General features: G+C 44.3%; 1 protein-coding gene across 5 annotated transcripts in view; it reads left to right on the top strand.

Moving 5' to 3' along the window:
- Positions 1-24,508, top strand: part of WDR59 (WD repeat domain 59) — an 81,031-nt gene that overhangs the window by 23,529 nt on the left and 32,994 nt on the right. For 4 of the 5 annotated variants that reach the window (XR_004900063.1, XM_028501762.2, XM_028501761.2 and 1 more), the window contains exons 5-14: positions 1,075-1,155; positions 4,600-4,637; positions 8,070-8,158; positions 11,610-11,726; positions 15,133-15,210; positions 17,772-17,928; positions 21,178-21,257; positions 22,196-22,328; positions 22,462-22,586; positions 24,228-24,392. Coding sequence is in view for 4 of the 5 variants with exons in the window: in XM_028501762.2 (XP_028357563.1) it covers positions 1,075-1,155; positions 4,600-4,637; positions 8,070-8,158; positions 11,610-11,726; positions 15,133-15,210; positions 17,772-17,928; positions 21,178-21,257; positions 22,196-22,328; positions 22,462-22,586; positions 24,228-24,392 (1,063 nt within the window). In the remaining variant the exon portion in view is untranslated. The remainder of the gene's footprint in view (positions 1-1,074; positions 1,156-4,599; positions 4,638-8,069; positions 8,159-11,609; positions 11,727-15,132; positions 15,211-17,771; positions 17,929-21,177; positions 21,258-22,195; positions 22,329-22,461; positions 22,587-24,227; positions 24,393-24,508) is intronic. The other variant, XM_036012217.1, reaches the window with a different exon arrangement.

The following is a 24,508-nucleotide window of genomic DNA, read 5'->3' as shown; positions in this document are numbered from 1 at the left end:
CAGGTACAGAGCAAGGATTAGGGCCCATTTTGCCACAGGAGGGAGATGAAATCATGCCAGCAGAACCCCTCAGGCCACAGTGGGCGGTGCCCAGGAGCAGACGTCAGGGGCCAGCCCTTTGCCCTTCCTCTGCAGCTGAGCCTCCACACAGAGCTCCTGAGTCACAGCCCGTCATCCAGCTACACGGTTGCCTTTCACGCGTGGCCCTCCAGTTGGCTCTGGAGTGTTCCTTGATCTACCTGTTCCCTGAGTCCCCGTTTCTGGGTGGGGAAAGCTTGTTCTGGAAAGTAGCAGCAGGGAGTGCAGGGTGGTAAAGGGGCCCTAAGAAGTGACGGGGAAGGGTAGACCCCCTGCCTGTGCCAACTCTCCATGGAGTGACTGCCTTTCTAGGAACGAGGGCGTGAGCAGGGGGACCAGAGCCTCCTTGCCCTCCTTGAAAGCTGTCTGGCAACATGGCAGTTTGCCACCACTGCTTTAAGAGGTATTGGGTTTACTCAGCCTACCTGTGGTTGAGTCTGATTTAGAAAGTGAAAAGTCAAAAATTTTCCTTTGTTTTGTCTGTACAATTTATGCCTACATGTGTGTTCGCATGCACGTGTGTGCATGTTTTAAGTTGAAATGCTCCATTTCTTTTTTGGGAGCACATGTAATGTAGCTGGAGATGACAAGGGGAAGGACCGGAAAGTTTCTTTCGGAGCTCAGTTGAGTCTTGTTCATTCCCGAAGAACTTTGGAGATTTCCAGTGTAAACGTGTTAAGAGACCCATTAACAGTGACTTTCTGAAGCCACACAGGGGTGTCCAACCTGCGGCCTGCGGGCCGCATGCAGCCCAAGATGGCCGTGAATGCAGCCCAACACAAAAGTCATAAATTTACTTAAAACATTATGAGGCTTTTTTTGTGATTACACATCACAGTGTATTTAATGTGTAGTCCAACACAGCTCTTCTTCCAGTGTGGCCTAGAGATGCCTACAGGTTGGACACCCCTGCCCGGAGATTAAACCTGCTAGTGCTTTGGAGCCAGACTCTAAATTTTTTTCTCTGCATTATTCTGTTCGTTTCTGTGTTCCCAGCGACTTGGACTGGGCAGTGTTTGAACCCGATCTCCTCGTTACCAGCTCTGTGGACACCTACATCTACATCTGGGATATCAAGTAAGAGCATTTAAGAGGCACAACCACATGGTTGTGGGACGGTTTGGTAGCTTTGGTTCAGAGAACAGGTGTCTCAGATGCAGACCCTGAGACGAGGACACTTCACAGAAACATCATTTAGGGGGTGAGAGAAATGCCATAGGGGTGGAGAAGAGACGGGGCAGGGAAGGCCACACACAGAGGGTGCATTGTCCGTGTGTACTGCCGTGTATACTGCTGTGAGCAGGCGAGTCTTACTGGGGACTGCTAGGTGCTCATGTAAAACTTCCTCCCCAGAGGCGTCCCACCCTGAGAGCTAACGGAGTGGGGGTGCTGTTCCCTATCAGTCATTGGTTGTCCCCAGGGGCCTTAATGCTCTGGCACTTCAGTCCTGTCATGATGGTTTGCAGAACGGACTTCGTCATGGGCTTCAGCAGCCAGGGGGACTCCTTCAGCAAAGAACGTGGGTGCTGGCATTCGGAAGTCAGGCTGCAGTTTGCTGAAGTGGCATGTGATGAGCGGGGTAGGGGGGTGGGGGTGGAGTCTTGATGGGCGCAGACACACACGTGCCACAGCAGGCAGTGCTACGAGACACATCTGCTTAGCTCTTTGTGAAGCTTCACTTTCCCATCGTCAGAGGGGCTGGGAGCCACCTGGTAGTGTTTTCTTCATGGGGTAAAGCACACCAGCCCAGGGTCCGGCACCTTGTAAATTCCTTTTTTTTTAAAATTTAAGTTTAAATTTAAAACATTTGTTATTATCTTTTTTCCATTACCATTTATTTCTCCCCATACCTACATCTACTTCCACCCCTCCTCCACAATCACCACCCTGTTGTCCACATCCATGAATTCTTTCTCTCTTTTTTTTATTTTTGCTTGATCCCTCCAACCCCCTACCCTCTGCCCAGAGCTGTCAGCCTGCTCTCTATCTATGAGTCTCTTGTAAATTCTTAATAAACGTCTATTCCCCTCTCCCTCTGTAGAACAAATTCCCTTTACCATAAAAGTTAGGGGTGACTGACTGGAGGGTATCATGGAGTCCCCCAGATGGGACACTTTTTCCCCTCACAAGGCTGCTCTGCTCCCAGATGGCAGTGGTTCTGTGGTATTTGACACTGAAAGGTGGACTGCAGGTAGAAGACAAGCCAGGTGTTGAGGTGTGACAAACCTGACAGACCAGGGAAAGTAAGGGTGTGTATAGCTGATTTCGCCTGCATTCCATGAAGATTGGTGCAGCACCAGACGGAGGAAGGGAACACAAAATCCAAGGAAATGGAAGCGAGAAGCTCTTAAAGAAACAGAACCCCCAGATTACTACCTAACCTCGAAACAATTCCTCTGTCTAACCTCGAAACAATTGTTTTCATAGTTTAAAGATTAAAAGACACTGAAGTGAGATTCCTTTTCAGGTTTTCTAAATAGTAAGTATAAGCTGCAGATTTGCCTTGTCTGGCCCTCCCAGCCCTGGGGTGCTGCCCAATTTTGTCATTTTACCATTTGTAGGGAGAGCCTCTCCAAGAGTCTTCTGTTGTATCTAGGAGTAGGGTTTAAATTTATTTATTTATTTTTAGAGAGAGGGGAAGGGAGGTAGAAAGAGAGGGAGAGAAACATTGATCAGTGGCTTCTCGTACACCCCCAGCGGGAGACCTGCCCTGCATCCCAAGCATGTGCCCTGACCGGGTATCAAACAAGCAGCTTTCAGTTTGCAGGATGACGCCCAACCCACTGAGCCACACCAGTCAGGGCCAGGAGTAGGTTTTTCTTTTTTTTAATCGTGGTTATAAAACAAAACAAAATTTACCACCTTCACCATTTTTAAGTGTATAATAAATAGTGTTAAGTATATTCATATTGTTGTGCAATAGGTTTCCAGAACTTTCTCATTGTGCAAAGCTAAAACTTTGTACTCATTAAATAGCAGCTTCCAATTTCTTAACTTCCCCAGCTCCTGGCAACCACCATTCTATGGAATCGGACAATATTTGTCCTTCTGTGACTGACATTTTTTTGACTTAGCGTAATGTCTTTAAGCTTCATCTTAAGCTTAAAGACATTACGCTTAATGTCTCTAAGCTTGCATCTACGTTGCATCAAGTGATAGGATTTCCTTGATTTTTTTTTAAGATTTTATTGATTTATTTTTAGAGAGGGAAGGGAGGGAGATAGATATAGAGAGAGAGAGAAACATCAGTGTGCGGTTGCTGGGGTTTATGGCCTGCAACCCAGGCATGTACCCTGGCTGGGAATCGAACCTGGGACACTTTGGTTCCCAGCCCGCGCTCAATCCACTGAGCTACGCCAGCCAGGGCTGATTTCCTTGATTTTTAAGGCCTAATATTATTATGTTGTGTAGTGACACGTTGTTTATCCAGTTAGCAGTCAATGGACAGTTGGGTTGCTTCTCCCTCTTGGCTATTATGAACATCAGATTAGTTTTATTATTATTTTTTAAGATTTTATTTATTTATTTTTAGAGAGAGGGCAAGGGAAGGAGAAAGAGAGAGAGAGAAACATCAATGTGTGGTGGCCTTTTGTGCTTCCCCAACTGGGAACCTGGACTACAACCCAGGCATGTGCCCTGACCGGGAATCGAACCAGCGACCCTTTGGTTCAGAGGCCCTTACTCAATCCACTGAGCCACAGCAGCCAGGACCAAAGTAGTTTTTTATTCTACCTTTGAAATGCTCTTGGGAAGGTTCTTGCAGTTATGCATCCAAGACTGTCCCCTTGTTCCATTAGGAGAAATGACGTCAGGAAGGTATTCCTTTGGCTTTTCTGCTCCTACATTGGGGTCACCCAAGCCATGCTGAATCATGTAATTCATTTTCTGTGGATACAACTGTATGATTTGAAATTCAAACTCAGCCTCGATAGAAGTGACTGACAAAGTTCATCTGCCTGGAGGGAGACAAGCTTCTTCCCTCCTTCCCTTCCGTTCTCCCTCCCTCTCTTCCTTCTTTCCCTCTATCTATGGAGGGAGACACGCTTCTTTTCTTTCTCCCTCCCTCCCTTTTCTTTCTTCCTTTCTTCCCCCTCCCTCCCCTTCCCTTTCCCTTTCCCTTTCCCTTTCCCTTTCCCTTTCCCTTTCCCTTTCCCTGTATGTATGTATTCCTCACCTGAGGACATTTTTCCATTGCTTTTAGAGAAAAAGAAAGGGAGAGAGAAAGGGAGAGAGAGAAACATTGACGTGAGAGAGAAACTTCGATTGGTTGTCTTTTTGTATGCATGTCCACCAGGGATTGAATCTGCAACCTGGGTATGTGCCCTGACCAGGAATCGAACCCACAACCTTTCAGTCTATGGGACAGTGCAGGAGAGAAGCTTCCTTTTATGCTCTTTTTAAGGCCTTCACATTCCCACTGAAATCCAAGTACCTACTGAAAGGAAAGTGCAGAGGGTGAAAAGCACCAGGTGGGTGGTGGCATGTGAATTGGGCATTTGACTTCGGACTTTTATATTTCAGAGACACAAGGAAACCTGCCATTGCACTGTCTGCTGTAGGTGAGTGTATTCTCCCCCCCAGCTTGTCTTTGTTTCTTTCCCTTCCATTCTTGCTCTCACATGGACTGCCCTACTACGCCCCACGGTTCATCAGGGCTAAGTGAAATTGTGAACCCCATATTGCAAGGGGCTTGCTTCAGGCTGCTCTGAGAAGTTAGAGTGCTGTTGATTGTGGTCAGGAACTTACTTCACAGTACAAAGACAAAACCAAATTGATTTGTTTTTAAACTCTTATATGGGAAAATTTCAAATGTATATAAAATAGAATAAAATAAAGTGCCTTGTGTTCATCATCCAGCATCAACAGTTGTCAACATACTGTCAATCTTATTTTCATTTTTATCTCCATCCCCAGTCCCACCTCTCATCCTATTCTCTTTGGGATTATTTTTGAAGCAAATCCCAGGTTATCCTATTATTTCATCAACAAATATTTTAGTATTCTTTTTGCAAGAGAGGAATCTCTTTTAAAAACTTATAACTATCTAAAATATTAATAATAGCTCTTTATTATCATCATACATTTTAAGCAGTATTCAGATTTCCCAAGTCACTCTGTTTTTTTTTTTAAACAATTATTTAGATCAGAATCCAAGTAAAGTCTGTACTTGTAAATGATTGATATATTTCCCATCTTTTTTAATCAGTAGTGTTCTTCTCCCTCTCTCCTTTTTTGGTTTGTTTTTTCTTTTTCTGCAGTTTGTTTATTGAAGAAACCAGTGGTGTTGTCTGGTGGTGTTTCCCACAATCTAGATGATGCTGATTGTGTCTCCACGGTGTCGTTTTATATGGACACACTGAGTCTTTGAAATTACTTTCTGGGCTTCCTGTTTTCGCTGCTCAGCTGGAATGGGCTGCTGTTGGGATTCTGCGCCGGGGCTGTCGCGGAGTGTTCCCACTGGGTCCCGAGAGTCGGAGCCGCGTGTAGAACTGGTGCCCCTTCCTCGGAGTGATGGAGCCCAGTCATCAGCGTCACATTGTGGCATCCTTGATAAAAACGTATATTATCTGTCTCTCAAACCCTGCTTGCTCCTTTGTACCTTCTTGTTACATTTGAATTCCCATTTGCTATTTGCTCCAAAATGATTACATGATTCTTCTCTTTTCCCCTCTACCCCCACAGCTCCTCATCTAAGGGCTAGATTATCTGTTCTGTGAGATTAGGGACCATGTCTCTCTGCTTCAGTACTATACACCAAGGTCAGCATGACCCGAGGGGATGCTCTGTAAATGTTTAAGTGGACTCAAGCCCCTGCGTCTCTATGCTAAGGGCTTAACAATTCTATAGATCTGGTGCCCCCCCACCACGCCCCACCTTAGGCACTTATGAGCTCAGACATAGAATAGTCCACAGATGGTTGCAGAAGACATCCAACTGAATAAAAATACACATGGTCTGTAAATGCTTGATTACATTCCTCTGACTTTGTAATTTCCACTTAATAATTTCTAAGTTAGATTGGTTATAGAGGAACCATAAAAACAAAAGTTGTTCTTTTTTTCAACCCACGTGTTTGAATTGTCTCCTTTTCTGTTATAGGTCCTTCTGACAAATAGAAGTGGGAGACTTCTTTCACTTTTGTACCTAAGTGAGGTTCCTCAGTGGTGGTAGAGCTGCTCTGGGAGAGAAGAGGCACCTGAGAGCCTTGTAGACCTTTGCTAGCCCCATCCAATATGCCCTGAGAGGTGCAGCGTTGGATACTGCTGCTCCCCAAATCTGTGACCCCCAACTCTCTGGGAGCTCTCTTCAGAGTGGGGAGTCAGTAAGGATAGGTCCATGAGTGCTCCCGAGTGCTGTCTGTGTGAGAACTCATAGTCTGGGACCTCTGTGTGACCCTGATGTTGCGATCCTAGTATAGCAGGGTGAATGAGGGGGCTCCAAGAATCTCTGGGCGGCTCCCTGGCCTGACAGATCCCACTGGGAGAAGTATTTTCTTGGAACTTTTTTTTTTAATCCTCACCCAAGGATATGTTTGCTGATTTGGAGAGAAAGGAAAGGAGAGTGAGAGAGATAGAGAGAGGCATTGATCAGCTTCCTCCCATACGCACCCTGATCGGGGATCAAACCTGCAACCTCGGTATGTGATCCTAACCCCTAACCTGGGATCACCTGCAGCCTTTTGGTTTATGGATGACGGTCCAACCAACTGAGCCATCTGGCCAGAGCTTTTCTTGGAACTTTTCAAGTTACTGTCACGTGGAGATGAAGCAGGTTCTTGTTACTCATTCTCTAGCTGATACTACTTTCTTACAAAAAACCAAAACAAAACACCCTGGTCTACTAAGTAATACACTCCCTTTCTTCATTATAAGGGTCTCCACCACTTATTTTTAGATGACTTATGCCCTCTGTCTCAAGGGAAAAAACACAACAAAAAGGACAAATACCTTCACCAAAACGAAGCAAAGATAAGTCTTGGGCCTTGACTCTGTTTCCTGTTAGATTCTGAGTCTTGTTTTTGTCTTTCATGCTCCCCAGACTTCTTGGATCAGGTTGCTTTGCAAAGCCCAGATCTGCTGTGGTGTCCCCAATAATAAACAATCCCCCCAAGGCAGAGCTTGTCAAAGCAGAAATATCATGTATTATCTGAGCCAGAATAACAACAGGTGGGAAGGAGGACCGTTGCTTGGTTCTGGTTTAAATTAACTTGATTGTTTTTTAAGAGTCAGCTATAGTTGCTGTTACATCCCAGTTTTCCACATTTCTCAACCTCTTCTGTCATCTTATATCGTGCCCCCTCTCTTGAGTAGTAACTCTTTGTCACTGTTGTTCTTTGTGTTTGCAGAGTGGGAAAGGCCGGTGTCCACACAGGGCCTGGGTGTTTCTTATCCCTGATTCAATGCAGGGCCAGCAGCCATGTCTGTCCACAGATGGGGAGGAGGGGAGGGGTGCATATAACTCTCTGAGGGCAGAATTGGGCAGCACTGGGGCTTATTTTCATCAGAGCTTCAGCTGTGGGCTTGTTTTTCAAGACTGTTTCTGAAAACCAACACAGAACAAAACAAAACAAAAAAAGGTAGGAGCAGGCATTGAGCTGAGCTTCCACCTATGGTTGGAAGTTCAAGTGTGGTCACTGGAGATGATAAAGGCCAGGTTGTGTGATGAGTCGAGTTACCAACCAGCCACGTTTAGCTTCTCTCTGAGAAGCTGCATTTTCTGTTCATTCCTCTTGGAGGTAACCTGTAGATTTTTTTCTCAAGGAAGTTATGTCCTCAATTAGCCGACTCTGATCCTGTTCCCAGGTATTATTTAATTCATTGATTTTGTTGGCTTTTTTTTCACTTCGTGGTAGAGTTGGTGCAGTTACAGAAACGTGAAGGGTTCTGTGCGTGTTTCAACCAGAGCTCATTATCCAGCGCGCCGGATGTGCTGCCCCTCTGGTTCCGAAGGTGTTGAGAGCAGCAGCTTCCTTCCCCTGGTTCTCTTTGCAGCCGGTGCCTCACAGGTCAAGTGGAATAAAAAAAATGCTAATTGCCTTGCCACCAGTCACGATGGGGATGTACGGATATGGGACAAGCGGGTGAGTAGTCTCTCTTTTCCCCCCAGTTGGCCTTTAATCGCTCCCAGAGGGTACGAAGGGGGTGTTGTGAGCAGCAGGACCTGTCTTGAAAGTCTAGGGTGCCCTGTGCAGCACGGCCAACTGCCGTGTTAAGATCACAGTCCCAGACGACATTTGCTTCCTGGTCCAACTGGTGTTGAAGGAAGATGGGGGAGTGAGGCGTTAGGATCAGTGGGTGAGAAAGTGAGCTTGGCCTGACTGAAGTTAGCCCCATTTGCTGCCTCCTAAGTGTGATATCAGGTGAGTCACTAAACTTCTCCAAGCCTCCATTTCCTTATTTTTAAAGGTGGTGATAGTGAGTGTATCGTTGAGGAGGGCAAGCCTGGGGGGCCTGACACTATGCTAGGATGGTCGACTGCCCCGGACTGCAAAGTGAAAACTAGTTGTTCTAGGACATATGCCACCCTGATGTCTCTGGTATAAGTCACTGAGGCACGGAGTACTCAGCTGTATAAATAAACCCTCCCTTAGAAGCCTCGCTGTCCTACCAGCCTCAAAAGAGCCTGCAGACCCCGTATTCTCCCTGCAGCAGCTCGGGTGACTGACAAGCATGAAAGAGGTGCAGGGCCCTAAATGGCCATTGTAATGGAGAGTATGTGACATCAGTGACAGTAATGATGCAGGGAAAGGGCCACCGCCGAATCTAACTGCCAGATGATTGGGTAATAGTGCGTAGAGCAGTCGGCTTCTGTGAGATCTGGGGTCTAAGTACTGCTTCCTGCTTTGTGAAACCCTAGCGCTGGAGATCCCCAACTGGAGATCCTAAGCCATCGTGAGGAGAATCCACTTTTGCGTTTTCCTGAAACGTGTTCAGGGACTGTCCCAACTCGAGTGTTGACTGGAAAGTCTCGGTTTTGTTTCTGGCTGCCCTGCTCCCTTTCCCTGCTAGCAGGGAGTAAAGTCTTCCAGTTGTAGAGCAGACGGGGAAGTGCAGCAGAGGCTGGGGGTCTGCTGCGCTGGGTGCCAGCACCTGCTGGGAATGCGGCGTGCTGGCTGAAGCCTTCACTAAGGTAGCTTTCACTAAGCCTCAGGCAGCTCTTAGTGAGAAGGTAATTTTATAATCAAAATGGCAACCTTTTTGGTTTGTAGCCGCACTCAATCCACTGAGCCACTCCAGCCAGGGCTGTAATAGCCATTCTTCTATCCTCTTTATTTCTTAATTTGGCAATTGATTTTATTCCTTTTCCTTTTAAATACTAGCATAGTATTTAAATATAGTAAATGGCTTAAATAAAACGTGTGGTCAGTTGTCGTGCATCCCTGTTTGCTGCAGACTGTGTTCAGAGTCATAGGCAGAGGAACTCTGTCAGGGCCTGTTTTTCAGAATGCTACCAGTGTTCCTTATCTTGCAGTACACACCGCCAGACTCTCCCCTCCCACTCTTCTCATTGGTCCACTGATCACCCTCAGCAAGCCTTTTATCTATTTTGTTTAAAAGGTTTTAACTTCATTTGTGGCTGTTAATACATAGGACGTCTGCTCAGACGGATTGTAAGCCTTGCTGGTTTTACTTCTCTGGCCCTTTCTGGAGTCACAGCAGCACCGGCGGCAGCAAGCCTCAGAGACTCTGCAAAGTGCAGTATCAGTGGTACTGCAGGATTTTATCCAGACTCCTGTGAGACTGACAGTACCGACGCTTACTAAGCATTTATTAGGCACAGACATTGTTTTAAGAACTTGTGTGTATTGGCTTGTTTCTCTTTATAACTAGTCTTTAAAGTAGGTACTATTTTTATCCATATTATACAGATGAGTAAACTGAGGCACAGTTGTTGCTAGGATTTAACTCAGGGAGGTTGGTTCTGGAGACTGTACTCTTTAACCTCAGAGATTAATTTTTTCCCCTCAGAGACTAATGTTAATTGTAGAAGTAGTACATGCTCTTTATAGCAAATATAAAAGAGAAAATAAAAATCATTCATAGTCCTATTACCCAGAGACAAATGGTAACATTTCTTTTTTATATTTTATTTATTTATTTTTCAAAAGAAGGGAGGGAAAGGAGGTAGAGAAGGGAGAGAAACACTGATCTGTGAGAAACAGCCATTGGTGGCCTCTCGCACGCCCCCAGCCAGGCTCTTGGCCTGCAGCCCAGGCACGTGCCCTGAACGGGAATCCGACTGGCGACCTTTCAGTTCCCAGGCCGGCACTCAGTCCACTGAGCCACACCAGCCAGGGCTAGATGCTAACATTTGATATTTTATTTTATTCTGCCTTTTTTTTCTTTTTTACCATGGTTTATCCTATCACATACATAGTTATGTATACTTTTTCATTTAATATATTACAAGATGCATTTCCTCATGCTATAATCCCTAAATATAACTGTTTTTTTTTTTCATTTTTCCAAGTATAACTTTTAATGACTACATATATTGTATTGGATAGCTGTATTATAATTGATTTAAAAATTTTCATTATTCCCCACTTACTATTTGTATTTTTTTCTGGTTTTCTGGTGTTCCATATAACACCAAGATGAGCATCTTTTGTGTCTAAAGCTTTTTGTGAGTTTGGACTATTCCCTTAAGAAAGGAAAATTTCAAGTCTCTTGATAAAAATTGTCAAATTTTATCCCCAAAAAGGTTGTGGTATTTTATATGTACACTCTCAGTGATAAATGCAGACTCACTGCATTATTATTTACAGATATCTTCTAATTTGATAAATTAAAATATCTTTTAATTTTTTTCAAGATTTTATTTATTTACTTTTAGAGAGGGGAAGGGAGGAAGAAATGGAGAGAAACATCGATGTGTGGTTGCCTCTTGTGCGCCCCTACTGGGGACCTGGCCCACAACCCAGGCACGTGCCTGACTGGGTATCGAACCGGCGACCCTTTTGTTTGCAGGCTGGCACTCAGTCCACTGAGCCATGCCAACCAGGGCTCTTTTAATGTTTTAATGCCTTTTTCTGAGGTTTCCTTTTGAGTTTGTTCATTTTATATATGCTTATTAATCGTATATTGTTTTCTTTTGAGATGGGTTTTCATTCTCTTTAAGGGGCTAGGTCTCATTAATATTGGTACTTTTAGCCATAGGATTGAGGTTGCATCTGTTTGGATGTCACAGTCCCTCTTCTTAGGTGATTGTGAGGAAGGGAAGCAAGAATTACGGACTGAGATACTGAAGGGCAAAAGCACCCATTATCTCCTGTCCTTCATTGAAGCCACGCAGGGGCTGGAACAGGAAGAAGTCAGGTTCCCAGGCCCCTATACAGAGCATGTGTGAAGGAGAGCTGGATAAGTATTGTTGTTTGTTGTAAAAAAAAAAACAAAACAGTGGCTTTTTAAAAATAGAGACAGTATCTGTAGTAGTTTTGTACTCCCACTTAGCACCCAGCAGACTGTTACATGGTAGACATTCAGTGAGTTTTTCCTAAATCGCCAACGCTCAGTGCTGATCCTTTGCAGAAACCCAGCACGGCAGTGGAATATCTAGCGGCCCACCTCTCCAAAATCCATGGCCTGGACTGGCACCCAGACAGCGAGCACATTCTTGCTACCTCCAGTCAAGACAATTCTGTCAAGGTGAGTGGTACCCCATTGGGGAAGTTGGGGAGCTGTGTTGGGGAGCTGTGTTGGGGAGACAGCACTGTCCTCTGAAGGAAAGCTACAGGATGTTAGCATTATGCGTGTGTTTCAGGGGTTTCAGGGGTTCATGTGCATCTTGGGGAGCTGAGCAAGTAAACCTGGCTAAGTAGACCAGCAGGAGTGAGGTAGTAGCATGTATCTGATAGCATATATCTGATGTGGCTCTTGGACTTTGTTCCTTTCCCGTTGCAAAAGGAAGTCAGAAACAAAAGCTTTTCAAGGAAAAGACGTTTACTGGCAAAGCAGTTGCCAGGAAGTCAGATTTCAGAAGGACTGGCTCAGCAAAAAAACAAAACAAAAACAAACAAACAAACAAATCCCCCAAACCCCACAACAAGTGTATATGTAAAGGAGAAAAGCCCACAGACTTGTTAAGGTTACCAAGTTTATGATTAGTCTCTCGGGGGTGGAAAACCAGCAGTTTTCTCCACGTGATTCTTTTATCGGCAAAATTATGACATCTTCAGACATCAGCGTTGCAGAAGTCAGGAACAGAGTTGTTTCATTAGAGTCTCTAACTTATAGGAAATGCTGGAGGTTTTATGTGTTTTGGCGACCCTATTATTTTTGGTTTATTTCAGAGTGTAGTGTTTCTCGCTGTTTGTTTTTCTTTTGACTGGGGGATGTGATGTGCCTCTTTATCCGAAAGGATGCAGCGCACAGGGTCAGCCTTGCTCCACATTCCTCCTTGTGGTCAGGTCTCTGCCCGGAAGGACAAGAGATTGGACCACAGAAATTGGCCTAGCAATTTTGTGCTTCAGCATCATTAATTTAATGCTTTGTTTTATTCAAATAGGCATATACTTTTTGGTTTGGTTAGCAAAACTAGAATCCTGTACTACGGCTTAGAAGTTAGCTTCTGTCTTGAGGTTTATAAATCTCCTAGGATTGTAATTTACATTTATGTGCCAGAAGTGGTTTTTTTGTTTGTTTGTTTTAGATTTGAATTTTTGTCCCCATACCCCTAACCTTTAAAAACTAAAGATTAATTTTGCTAATTGTCATGCCAGTCTCTGTAAATGAACACAGATGTACTTCTTTCTAACCTGAAAAGCCAACAACTGAAATGCATTCATAGTAACACTGTTGTACTTGTAGATAATTAACTAGGGGAGGTTGAACTTCTCTTTTATTTGCTAGTTTTTCACATATGGACTTGATAGTAGGAAAGCATTGTAATGGACTAATTAAAAATCTGTAGAATTCCAAGCATACCTAATTATTTCTAGTTTCCCTTCTTTTGTAAGTTGAGGGAGCAAGTTATAGTTTACCCTGTAGCCATCTGGGAAACTCAGAAGTAGTATAGAGGGAAAAGACATCTTTGAACAATTTTTTAACTTTGAACATGGGGCCTGAATTTGGCAAAAAAGAGTTGTCAGAAGAACCAGAATTACCGCATGCCACCCCTGTAAACAGTCGCACCCTCCTCCAACCCGACTTCTGCCAACCATGGTCTGTTCTCCATCTCTGTAGTTTTTGTTCTTTTGAGAATGTCATTAAAATGGAATTGTGCAGTATGTAACTTTTTGAGGTTGATTTCTTTCATTCAGCATGACATCTTTAAGATTTGTCCAAGTTGTTTTAAGAATCAATGATTCTTATACCTCTTATACTGCACTTTATTATCTGTTGACCCACTGGATGACATTTGGGCTGTTTCCAGTTTTTGGTGGTTGTAAATAGAGCTGCTGTAACCAGGCATGTATAGACTTTTTTGTGAGTAGAAATTTTCAGTTTTCTAAGACAAATGTGTAGGAGTGGGATTGCTGGGTCTTGGAGTGGGTGTGTGTTTAACTTTTAAAGAAACTACCAAACTTTTCCAGATTTAGAGGTGGGGGAAGGGAGGGAGAGAAACATCAATGTGTGAGAGAGATACATCGATCAGTTGCCTCTCGTGTGCCCCCAGCTAGGGACCTGGCCCACAACCCAGTCATGTGCCCTGACTGGGAATTGAACCAACAACCTTTTGGTCTGCAGGCCCGTGCTCAGTCCACTGAGCCACACCAGCCAGGGCATGTTTTTGAAAATAATTTTTAATAACTTGAGAGAGAGAGAGAAATTGATTTGTTCCACTTATTGATGCATTCATTGTTCATTCTTGTATGTACCCTGACTGTGGATTGTATGTGCCCAAAACCCATGGCTTTGGCACTCAGGGAAGATACTCTAATCAACTGAGCTCACCAGCCAGGGTGAAAATAATTTCTTAATACCTTAATAGTTCAGAGTTTCGGCCTTGGCCCTCCTGCCTTCGGTGCACCGCCACCTTGGGCTTTCGTGACAAGTACTCGGACTCTAAGTGTATTTGTCTCTCTGTTGAGAGCATAGGCACCTCTAAGGTAGAGTTGTATCTGGCTCACCTTTGTGCAAGTGCAACTTCAAGTTCTACAACTTTCCTGTAGGAGTGGGTGAATGAATGTGAGTGTGAGTGGTTGGTGGGCATGCAGACTGTCACATAGCCACCTTTTTCCTGTGTGACCTTGGGAAAGTTACATGGTTTAGTAGTTTAGCTTCTCCATATGCAAAAAAGATTCACAACACCCATTATAGGGTTGTTGTAATGATTTAATGGGATAACAAACTTTAAGTATTTGTCTGAAGTGCAGTAAGTAGTCAGTACAATTCCAGCTGTTGTTATTGGTTAAATTACCCCAGTCGGTATAAAAGTGATACAGGTTGAAAACATGTCACTCTCACCTTTCGGCTAGAATCTTGTTTAACAGGCAGGCTGGCAGGGATCTGCCCCAAGGGTGGTCCTCTTGAAGTCCGGAAGTTCTCCTGTAAAGTTTGTAAACTGGAAATGGAGGTTTTCTTTGTCTCTGTCACAGTAGTGTGGCTGTGGGGGCTAACTGAAGTGCACTGCGGAAATGCACCTTTAGGGCAGCGGTCCCTAACCTTTTTGGTACCAGGGACCTGTTCATTAGCTCGCTCACCTGCCACTCACCTCCTGCTGTGCGGCCGGGTTCCTAACAGGCCACAGACTGTCACCGCTCTGCTGCCAGGGGGTTGGGGCCTCTGCCTCAGAGGACAAAACACATTGAGTTCTTATTTTAATAATTGAGTTTATTTTTAAAGAGATTTTATTTATTAATTTTTAGAGGGGGAGGAAAGGAGGGAGAGAAGCATCAGTATGAGAGAGAAACATTGATCAGCTACATCTTGTATATACCCTAACTGGAAACCAAACCTGAATCCAGGCATGTGCCCTGAGTGGGAGTCAAACTGGTGACTTTTTGCTGTGTGGGATGATGCCCATCAAACTGAGTGAGCCACACCAGTCAGGGCAGTGGTTGAGCTTTTTAGTGGCATTTATTTCACAGTTATCCTGCTTTCTTTCTTCCAGTTCTGGGATTACCGCCAGCCTCGGAAATACCTCAATATTCTCCCTTGCCAGGTGCCTGTGTGGAAGGCCAGATACACTGTGAGTGTGACCCCTGTCTCATGCTGGGGGACTTCGGTCTAGGCTCAAGGGCCCAAGGGCCATTTCTTTCTTACTTTATGAGGCTGTTTTCTCTTTCTTTCTTGATTTAGGGGTGGGACAAAAGGTGGTCATGTTGGCATAAAAGGTGTTATCTAATTGCAGTTAAAAATTTGCCCTTGGAATGTTGGGTAGGAATCTGTACTAGCATTGCTCACCATAGCTAGACTGGGAAGCTAGGCAGTGTGAAGGTGGTCCCTAACGGCAGAGGAGGAGGGCCAGATGGAAGCAGAGGGCTGAGGGCTTGTGGTCAATGGATTGTGGTGGGAAGAGCTTTGGCTTTAGATTCAGAAGACCTGGGTTTGGGGCCCAGCAATGCCACTTAATTTTTTTCCCCCAGCTTTCCCGAGCTATGATTGACATGTGGCGTTGTGTAAGCTCCAAATGTACAACGTGTTGATCGGATACATGTGGCAAAACAATTACTGCCTTAGCAGTAGCTAACACCTCCATCACATCATTACTGTTCCTCATCAACTGTCAGGTATATAATACGGTGTTGTTGTGTTTAGTCACTAGACTGTATGTTAGAGCCCCCGAACTTGATCATGTAACTGGAAGTTTGTACCCTCTTGCCACCATTTCTTCTTTCTCACCCCTCAGCCCTGGCAACTGCTGTTCCACTTGCTGTTTCTTTGAGTTCAGCTTTTTAAAAAAATTTTTATTTATTGATTTTAGAAAAAGAGAGGAGGGAGGGAAAGGGAGAGAGAAACATTATCAGTTTGTTGCTCCACACATTTATGCATCACTTGGTTGATTTTTGTACGTGCCCTGGCGGGAATTGAACCTTGTGCAGCTGTGGCAGATCGGGACAGTGCTCTGAGCAACTGAGCTCTGCCCAGCCAGAGCTGAGTTCAGCTTTTTCAGATTCCACATGTAAGTGACAGCGCACAGTATTTGTCTTTCTCTGACTTATTTCACTTAGCATACTGCCCTCAAGGTTCATCTCCATTGTGGTACGTGGCAGTATTTCCTTCTTTCTCATGGCTGAACAATACTCCACACACATATATACACACATATATATACACACACACACATGCACACACCACCCCCACATTGTTATTCATTCATCCATTGATGGACACTTAAGTTGTTTCTATATCTTGGCTATTGTGAATAATGCTGCAGTGAGACATTTAATATTTGTGTGGCCTTGGGCAAACAACTTGATGTTTTCGAGCAGTGGTTTTCTCCTTTGTAAGATAGGAATAATAATTTTCACGATGCCTTCTTTTTTTAATTGTGATAAAAGCCACCATTTTAAAGTGAGTGATTCAGTGGCACTTACTTAGTACACGCACAATATGCCTTCCTTTTGAAAAAATCGTATATTATAAACCACAAAATGCTACAAATATAGGGGTGTAGTCAACCTCCAAACAATTGCTCTGTTGACAGTTTGATAGCTGCTGATCAGAGGTAATGCGTTTCCCTAGTGTCAGTTTGAAAGGGAGCCCAGGGCTGAGGAAGCTGCCTTTGCACATTAAGGAGCATGCCCCCTGGGGCCTTGCAGAGCACAGAGGACAGTTTGGGTATTAAGTAGCTTTTGCATCTGGGAACGCTTACCAGCAACAGATGTTCTTTTTTTTTGTCTTTTTTTGCTCAATCCCTTCACCCCCCTCCCAGCTCCTAACCCCTCTCCCCCCACCCCCAACAGCTGTCAGCCTGCTCTCTATCTATGGATCTGTCTCTGTTTTTCTTGTTAGTTCTTTTTTTCATTAGATTCCACATATGAGTAAAATCATATGGTGCTTGTCTTTCTATGACTGGCTTATTTCACTTAGCATAATGCTCTGGTTGTTCTTGTGAATTGAAACACTCCTCTGGATTAACATGTTTGCTTTAAAAAAATAAACAGAGAAGTCCAGGAGTGCTGCCAGGAGAGGAGGTGTTGATAAACACGCTCCTAGGTGGTGATGGTTTATTCCTTAAAGAACAGTGTCTAATTATCAATCAGGCGGGCTCCTTAGCTACCCAGCAGATTGGGTGTTGGTAAGAAAACTCGTCCGACCTCAAACTAACTGGAAGGGTTTTGTTGAATAGCTGCGGTATTGGGGGCTGTGGGGAGGTTATGCCTCAGGTGGATGGTATGCCCCTGATGCATCTCCACCAGACAGGAATATTGCTTGCTGCTCTGGGCTTTCCCCGAGGGTGTCTTGCATGCACACGCCACGAAAGCTCTCAATAATTCATAGAGGGAGCTGTGTGCTGGGATGTGAAACAGTTTGTGCAAGAGAGTCATTTGCTTATTTTAAAGATTTTTAAAGTTCCTCAAGTATTTGGCTTAGCTTAATTTTTTTTTTTTACTTGCTGTGGTCCCTCCCAGAAGCAAATAAAAAGAAAAAGTCGATGTGATGGTCAACTTAAGGTAATTGGAAAAATTTTCCCCAGTTGGACTGGGACCTTCCTTCCATCCCATTTGTTTTAGGAAGGAATTCCAACTTAGTTACTGACACAGTATTCCCTGGAATAATCACCCGCTTTTCCCTTTCTTGCTGCAGCCTTTCAGCAATGGGTTAGTGACCGTGATGGTTCCCCAGCTGCGGAGGGAGAACAGTCTTCTCTTGTGGAATGTCTTTGACTTGAACACCCCAGTCCATACGTTTGTGGGGCACGATGATGTGGTTCTGGAGTTCCAGTGGAGGAAGCAGAAGGAAGGTGAGTGCGCGCTAGGACCGCCGCCTGATGTTCTTCTGAGCCCCGTTCAACAGTGCTCCGTGAGGGGCGGCTGTGTGATCTAGTCAGGAGGGTGTTGAAACAGGTCTGGGTTATAGGAGTGAGAGAATCAGGGGTCTGCCACCTTTACTCACAGGTGAGTAATGCGGTGTGTGGGCTGTGATTCTTCTCCCGAGTTTCCTCCCCTTCTCTTAGGTACAGTGTAGTCTCTCCCCTTGTGGAACAGGTCTACATGGAATTGATAGACGTGCTGTTGGATCATTTCTAGGGCTGAACACTCTGGGGTCACTGTTCCCACTCTGTTGGCGAGGGAGACCCGAGGTCATCACTGCCCACCACATGGTACTGGTCTCATCACAGACACACCGTAGTGTTTTACCTCCCATCCCCTTGAAGATAAGTTTGGTCAAATGACGTGCTTTGAACACAAAACGTGAAACATCATGTGGTCTCTTCTGGGTTGAAGTATTAACCACCAGTGTGCAATTACATGCTGTTATTGCCTCTGCCGCGGCAGCTGGTGAAACTGCAGGTGGAAATGCTCCGGTCAGGAGTGAGGATGAGGTAGACGGTAGAGATACAGACTGAGCATGACGTCCTCACTGTAAAGCTGCTGAGATGTGGGGTTGTTTGTTACTGCAGCTTAATCAGCCGGCCCTCGTTAATGCAGGGTCAGAAGTCCCATGGGAGTTAGAAAGCCCTCAGCCTCCGTTTCTCCGCCAACTCACCTTACGGATTTAGTTGCAGCCTCTCTTTTCTTGAGATCTTCCTGCCATGCTCTCTAAATGCTTTACAGAAGAGTATTTCTTGGTCTTTCCATATCATAGAAGGAAAGCCGGGCAGTGGAGCGGTGTGACTTGTCTGGAGCCCGGGAGAGGTCTCTGGGTCAGAGACCTGGGGTGAGAGCAGCCACCTTCTGACCCTAGCTTGTTTGTGACGCTCACAAACCTCTTCCAGGATTTTTTTTAATAATAGCCAGTAAGTCATTTTTTTAAATTGTTGACACCCAGGGTTGTTTTTGAAAGGACTCTTTTGATCATCCTCTTAGTTTTTTTATCTTTATTTCCGTAATCTCTCTTGCTTCTAGAAACATGAGGCTGCTTGGTCTTTACCCATTAATTTGCATGCATGACTTTGACTTTCAACTTATCCTCGTGCATTTTGCCCTAATGAACAGATGATGTCATTGCCCCCCTGTCTGGCAGGGAGAGGTTGCACTGTAGCTTTGGATAGAAATGAAAAGTGTTTAGTAACCAATTTTCAGTTATCTATGTCTATATGCCAATGGGATGAGTTGGGGAAATTGGGACTGTCTGGCCAGTAGTGAAGTTTTGAGTACAAGTTATAGGTGTTTTGTTAAATTCCTTTTTATTATGAAATACATCATTCGTCTAGAAAATTGCATAAAACACATACAGTTAAAAAAATAATTATAATGTGAAAATCCATGTAACCACAGCCAAGGTCAAGAAGGAGAACATGTTGGAACTCCAAAAGCTTTCTGATTACAATCCCCTCTCTTTCTTCAGAAGTAAACACTATCCTAATGCTTCTTCTATAGTGATTTGTTTTTATCTTTTTACTTTTACCACCCATTTTTGCATTCCTCAAAATTGTTCAGATTTGCTTGTTTTTTTTTACCTTTTGTAGGTGTAATCATCCTTCATGTGTTCTTGTGTTTGACTTTTTATTTTTATGGCCGTATCTTCTTTGTTTTGATTGGACCACCTACAGCTTTGATTTTGGCTCTCACTGCGATGCAGGAGCGCACAGAGAGGTGGAAGAGAATCTGAACGTTGTGGCCAAGGGAAGAGGGGGCCTCGTGAGGGAGGTGGCAGCCCTTGGCTTCAGGTATTGCTGAAGGGTTAACATGCAGAGTAGGGAACAGCACTTAATTGTGCACAGAGGAAGCCACATAACCTTTAAGAGAGTTCCAGAGCCAGGTTGAGGAAAGAAGCCAGCTTGTAAGTAGCTAAACAAAGGCAGCAGGGCTGGTTTTGTGAGTGAAGGAGCCTCCAAAGGCAAGGAGTAGACTAGGTTGACTGGCGGAGGCTGTTGGCCTCTCTGTTTGAAGGCAAGGAGAAGACACCGGAAAGGGAGTGTGTGGGACAGCAAGGGTCCTTGGAAATGAGAAGGAATAGGGCCGAAGGCACAAGTAGAGGAGTTGGGTTTAGAAAGGACTTAAGTATAACTTTTCTTCAAAGTCAGGGACACGAAAAGAGGCCGGCTGGATGGGGAATCAGAAAATTGTCGCTATGAACTTGAGTCTAGATGATGGGACTCATAACAGGCAGTAGCTCAGAGTCATTTCTGTCTTGCTTGGTTTGCACAGGGACGTGGTAAAACATGGGCTGAGTGTTATCGTGACAGAGAAGGAAAGGGACTTTTGTCCCTCACTCCCCCTGTTACCTTGGGTAGACCGTGGTCTCTGTTTCCTCAGTTTCCCCATCTGTAAAATGAGGGAATTAGGGGGAGCAAAGATGGAATTGGGTGAAATTGGTTCTGAATTCTTTGCCCCCTGAAGATGCCATGAAGGAGATTCTAGATCTAGACCTGACGTGTCCTGATCCTTCATAAAGCACTCTGAGCCTTTCAGAATAACGTCCCTTTGACCGGGCCTGATATGTGAAAATATAATTTGGTCAATTCAGAACGTTAAAGATTTATTTTGTAAAGAGATGTGTGTATCTTTTTACCAAAAATTATTTTAAACAGTAAGATGTCATGATGCATTTAAAACAATTCATTTTACAAAAATTGTATTCATCCCCAGCTCCTCTGGAGCATATAAAAGAAGAACATTTGTGGAGGTGAAAGTTTAATGTGACATTAAACCCCTGCATCACTCTTCACCTGCTAATTTGCCAGTTATTATTTCACTTCATTTAGGTTTCTGCTCAGATGTGACTTCCTCAGGGAGTCCTGTCTAAAAATAGCTCCCCCATCAGTCTTATGCTGTGGTTTTTTTAATAACACTGTCACTGCCAGAAATGTTATTATATATTTATTTGCTTGTCTATTTCTACCATTGCAATGTGAGATCTATAAAGACAGAGATGATTGTATCCATGCTACAGTCCTAGTGGCTAGCACAGTGCCTGGCGTATAGATGTTCAATAAATATTTGTTGAATGGATGGATGAATGAGTGACTCTCACTCCATTGCAACCCGCAGCAAAATTGTCATTGAATCCAGAAAAATTTCCAGGATTTTTATTTGGTGATTTCTAGGGTCCAAGGACTACCAGCTGGTTACATGGTCCCGAGATCAGACCTTGAGAATGTGGCGGGTGGATTCCCAGATGCAGAGGGTATGTATTCATTGCTGTTGTGGAGGAATATAACCGAATACAGTGCAAGCTTAAAAAAAATACAAAATGTGGTATTTGTGGAAGTTAGAGGATACTGGATAGGCATTTACTACATACTTGCTGGTTGGCCCAGTGGCTTGTGGGTGCCACACTGAGGCTTTGAGGTCTTCAAACCAACTTCAGTATTCAGCACTTAAAGGCTGAAAAACCTGAATGTCTTTTCTTCTCCTGTTCTGGTATAAGACGGAGCAAACTGAGCAAATGGCCTGTGGGCTTCATTTCTTTGTCTTCTAAATGGGCTAGGAAGTTCACCCAGTGCTGAGAGCCTTCCACATCCGTCAGTGACACCTGTTCTATGAAGCCTTTTCTGATTTGTGCCCCGTCGGTGGTATCTGTTTTTTATATGAACCACATGGTCCCTAGTATGAACTGCTTTGCTCTGCCTCATCTCAGGGTTCTGTCTTCTCATCTGGTGGCTGCATTTCTGAAGGCAGGACCCGTGTGTCACTGGTATTGCCTTCCCCACAGCAGTAGCACGAAGCCATTCTTGAGCATTTTGGTCAATTAGCATCACCTTACTGCCTTTTAAATCTATTTGCTCCAAAAAGTACCATTTGCTCTAAATGCTCTGAAGGTTATGATATTTTTTGGGTTCACTGAATAACTCTATCAAGGCTTAGAATTTAAAATAATGTTTTCTGAGGCTTGCGTAAACTATGAACAGGATGAAAAATTCCAGGGTAGAATAATAGAGTCTATTCCTCTGTATATTTAGCCAGGGAGAGTTGGCAATGGATAAAACCTGTATTGATTGTATCAGGTTTTTGTCTGACTAATCTATCCTTTGTGGTTCCCATTTTTAAGTCAGAACTCTAACCACATTCGACAACCGTTTCTACCGGCCTCTCTAGACCTAGACCTTCTACCCTTTGTTGCAGCTTTGTGCGAATGACATATTAGATGGTGTTGATGAGTTCATCGAGGGCATTTCTCTTCTGCCGGAACCAGAGAAGATCCTTCACGCTCAAGACACAGATCACCAGCACAGCTCAAGCCACGGAGAGGAAGAAGGTAATTGGCTGCACTGATGTTTTAGGGGAGGTGCCCTCTATGCAGTCCAGAGCTGCGGAAGGTACCTGAGAGCTGTGCTCTGATGCAAGTATTGAAGATGCTTGCTAACGATTGAACCTCTCTCTCTTGCTAGTCTTAAGGGAAGACCCCCTGAGCAATCTGCTGGAAGAGAGGAAATCGGATCAACCAGGACTGCCTCAGACTCTGCAACAGGAGTTCTCCCTGATCAATGTGCAGATCCGGAATGTCAACGTGGAGGTACTCTGAGCTTAATGAATGGTCGTCTCTCACGCAGATGGCAGTTGTTGGGAGAAGGGACTATTTCAGCTATGGTTCTGGCTAACAAATAGCTTTGCTGCTCTAACAGAGAAGTCTCTATTTTTTATTTCCTAGATTTTCTAAAGAAACCAATGTTTTACAAATGCAGATATTTTTTTCTAACCATGTTACCTTCTCATAAGACGATCGAAGGGACTAACTGATGCGCACGTTTCTTAAAATCTTAGATGCTCCGACACCCCCTTTTACTGTCTGTGAAGATACTTAGATCCGGGAAGGCTCAGTGATCTGGCAGGTGCCTGGTGACGTTAATGGCAGGGCTGAGTTTGGAGGCCAAGCCTCCTGACTCATCAGGGCTTTTTGTGCTTTGTTGTCCAGTCTTCCCTTAAAGCCAGTTATATCTTTGATGCTTTAGATTCATAGTAAGAATCTGTAGTAAGTGACCAAACCTCTTTGTTCACTTCACACATGGAGAGGTTTACTCTTTTCCTTTTGGGTAGATATTGAAATTCTTTGCTTCCGAGAATTGTCTCTTTCTCTATAAAGGAGTTTGAAAACTTAATTAGTTTTTCTTTTGCCGAGATTCAGTTAACAGTAGGCGTGGATATTCACACTTACAAATTATCTCATTCGGCCTTTAAAACAACTCTTCGACAATGCTTTTTATCCCCACTTTACCGATGAGGAAGTGGAGACAAGGAGAAATGACTTGCCCAAGGTCAGCAGCTGTTTGGTGGAGGAGATAACGTTTGGACCCAGGTCTCCAGATTTCCCACGCACAGGGCTCTTTTCACTGTGCTCCAGGTGTCTGCTCTATGGCAGCGCAAAAAATCGAAAGAGATAAAAGATTCTTAGATTAATTGGTTATCTATATCAACTCAGTTTATACACCCTTGTCCTAGCTGAAACCAGTGCGGATACCTGGTGATATAGTCTAAGAAGGAAATCTGGATTCCTTTCCCAGGCGTGCTTTTTAAAAATTATTGTGGTATAATTCATGTACCACAATTTACCGCTTTGAAGTGTATAATTTGGTGGTTCTCAGTGCATTCACGAGGCTGTGCGGTTATCGCCACTGTCTAATCCCAGAGCATCTCCACCATCCCAGAGGACACCCTGTGTCCGTTAGCAGCTGTCCCCACTCTCCACTCTCCCCAGCCCCAGCAGCCACTAATGCGGCCATTTCTATGGATTTCCCAGGGAGTTCTTTTTAAATTGAGTCAGGTGTTTAACTTCGTCCTGCCTTATTTTCCTTTCTCAAAATAATGTTTCAGTCTATCTCACAACTTTAGGATGAAGCTTTAAGTCCGAATTCTTTGAACTTACTAATTCAATTCTGGGGGGTGGGATGGAGGTGGGAGAGGATATGGGGTGAGAAATAGAAATGGAAAAAAATATAATAAAAAAGTAAATGAATTTTTTAAAAAAGGAAAAGAAAATAAATCGGTGCTAAAATTAATGAGTTGTCCAAATCTTCCAAATTAATTTGTTTTTAGAGATTCTACCTTCATTTTGGAGATTTCAGGAACTAAGAGCCTTCAGTTAGCAAATTTAAATCCATTTGCATCTAAAGAGCCTTTCTGCCGTGTCTCCAGAGCAGTTGCGATTTGTCCGTTGCAGATGGACGCAGCGGACAGGAGCTGCACGGTGTCCGTGCACTGCGGCAACCATCGTGTCAAGGTGCTGGTGAAGTTCCCCGCGCAGTACCCGAACAATGCTGCCCCTTCCTTCCAGTTCATCCATCCCACCACCATCACGTCCACGATGAAAGCCAAGCTGCTAAAGGTGGGGATCCGCGTCCACCTGTTCGCCTTGCTGTTTGTAAGAGAGCTCTGCTCACGAGCATGAGTACCTGGGTTGAGGAGCAAAGTTGAACGAAAACACCGACAGATGAGATTTGG

Source organism: Phyllostomus discolor, chromosome 12, assembly GCF_004126475.2.
Source record: "Phyllostomus discolor isolate MPI-MPIP mPhyDis1 chromosome 12, mPhyDis1.pri.v3, whole genome shotgun sequence".
In the NCBI taxonomy this organism is placed as follows: Eukaryota; Metazoa; Chordata; class Mammalia; order Chiroptera; family Phyllostomidae; genus Phyllostomus; species Phyllostomus discolor.
The sequence above is the reverse complement of the archived record's forward strand: the minus strand, read 5'-3'. Positions and strand labels throughout refer to the sequence as shown.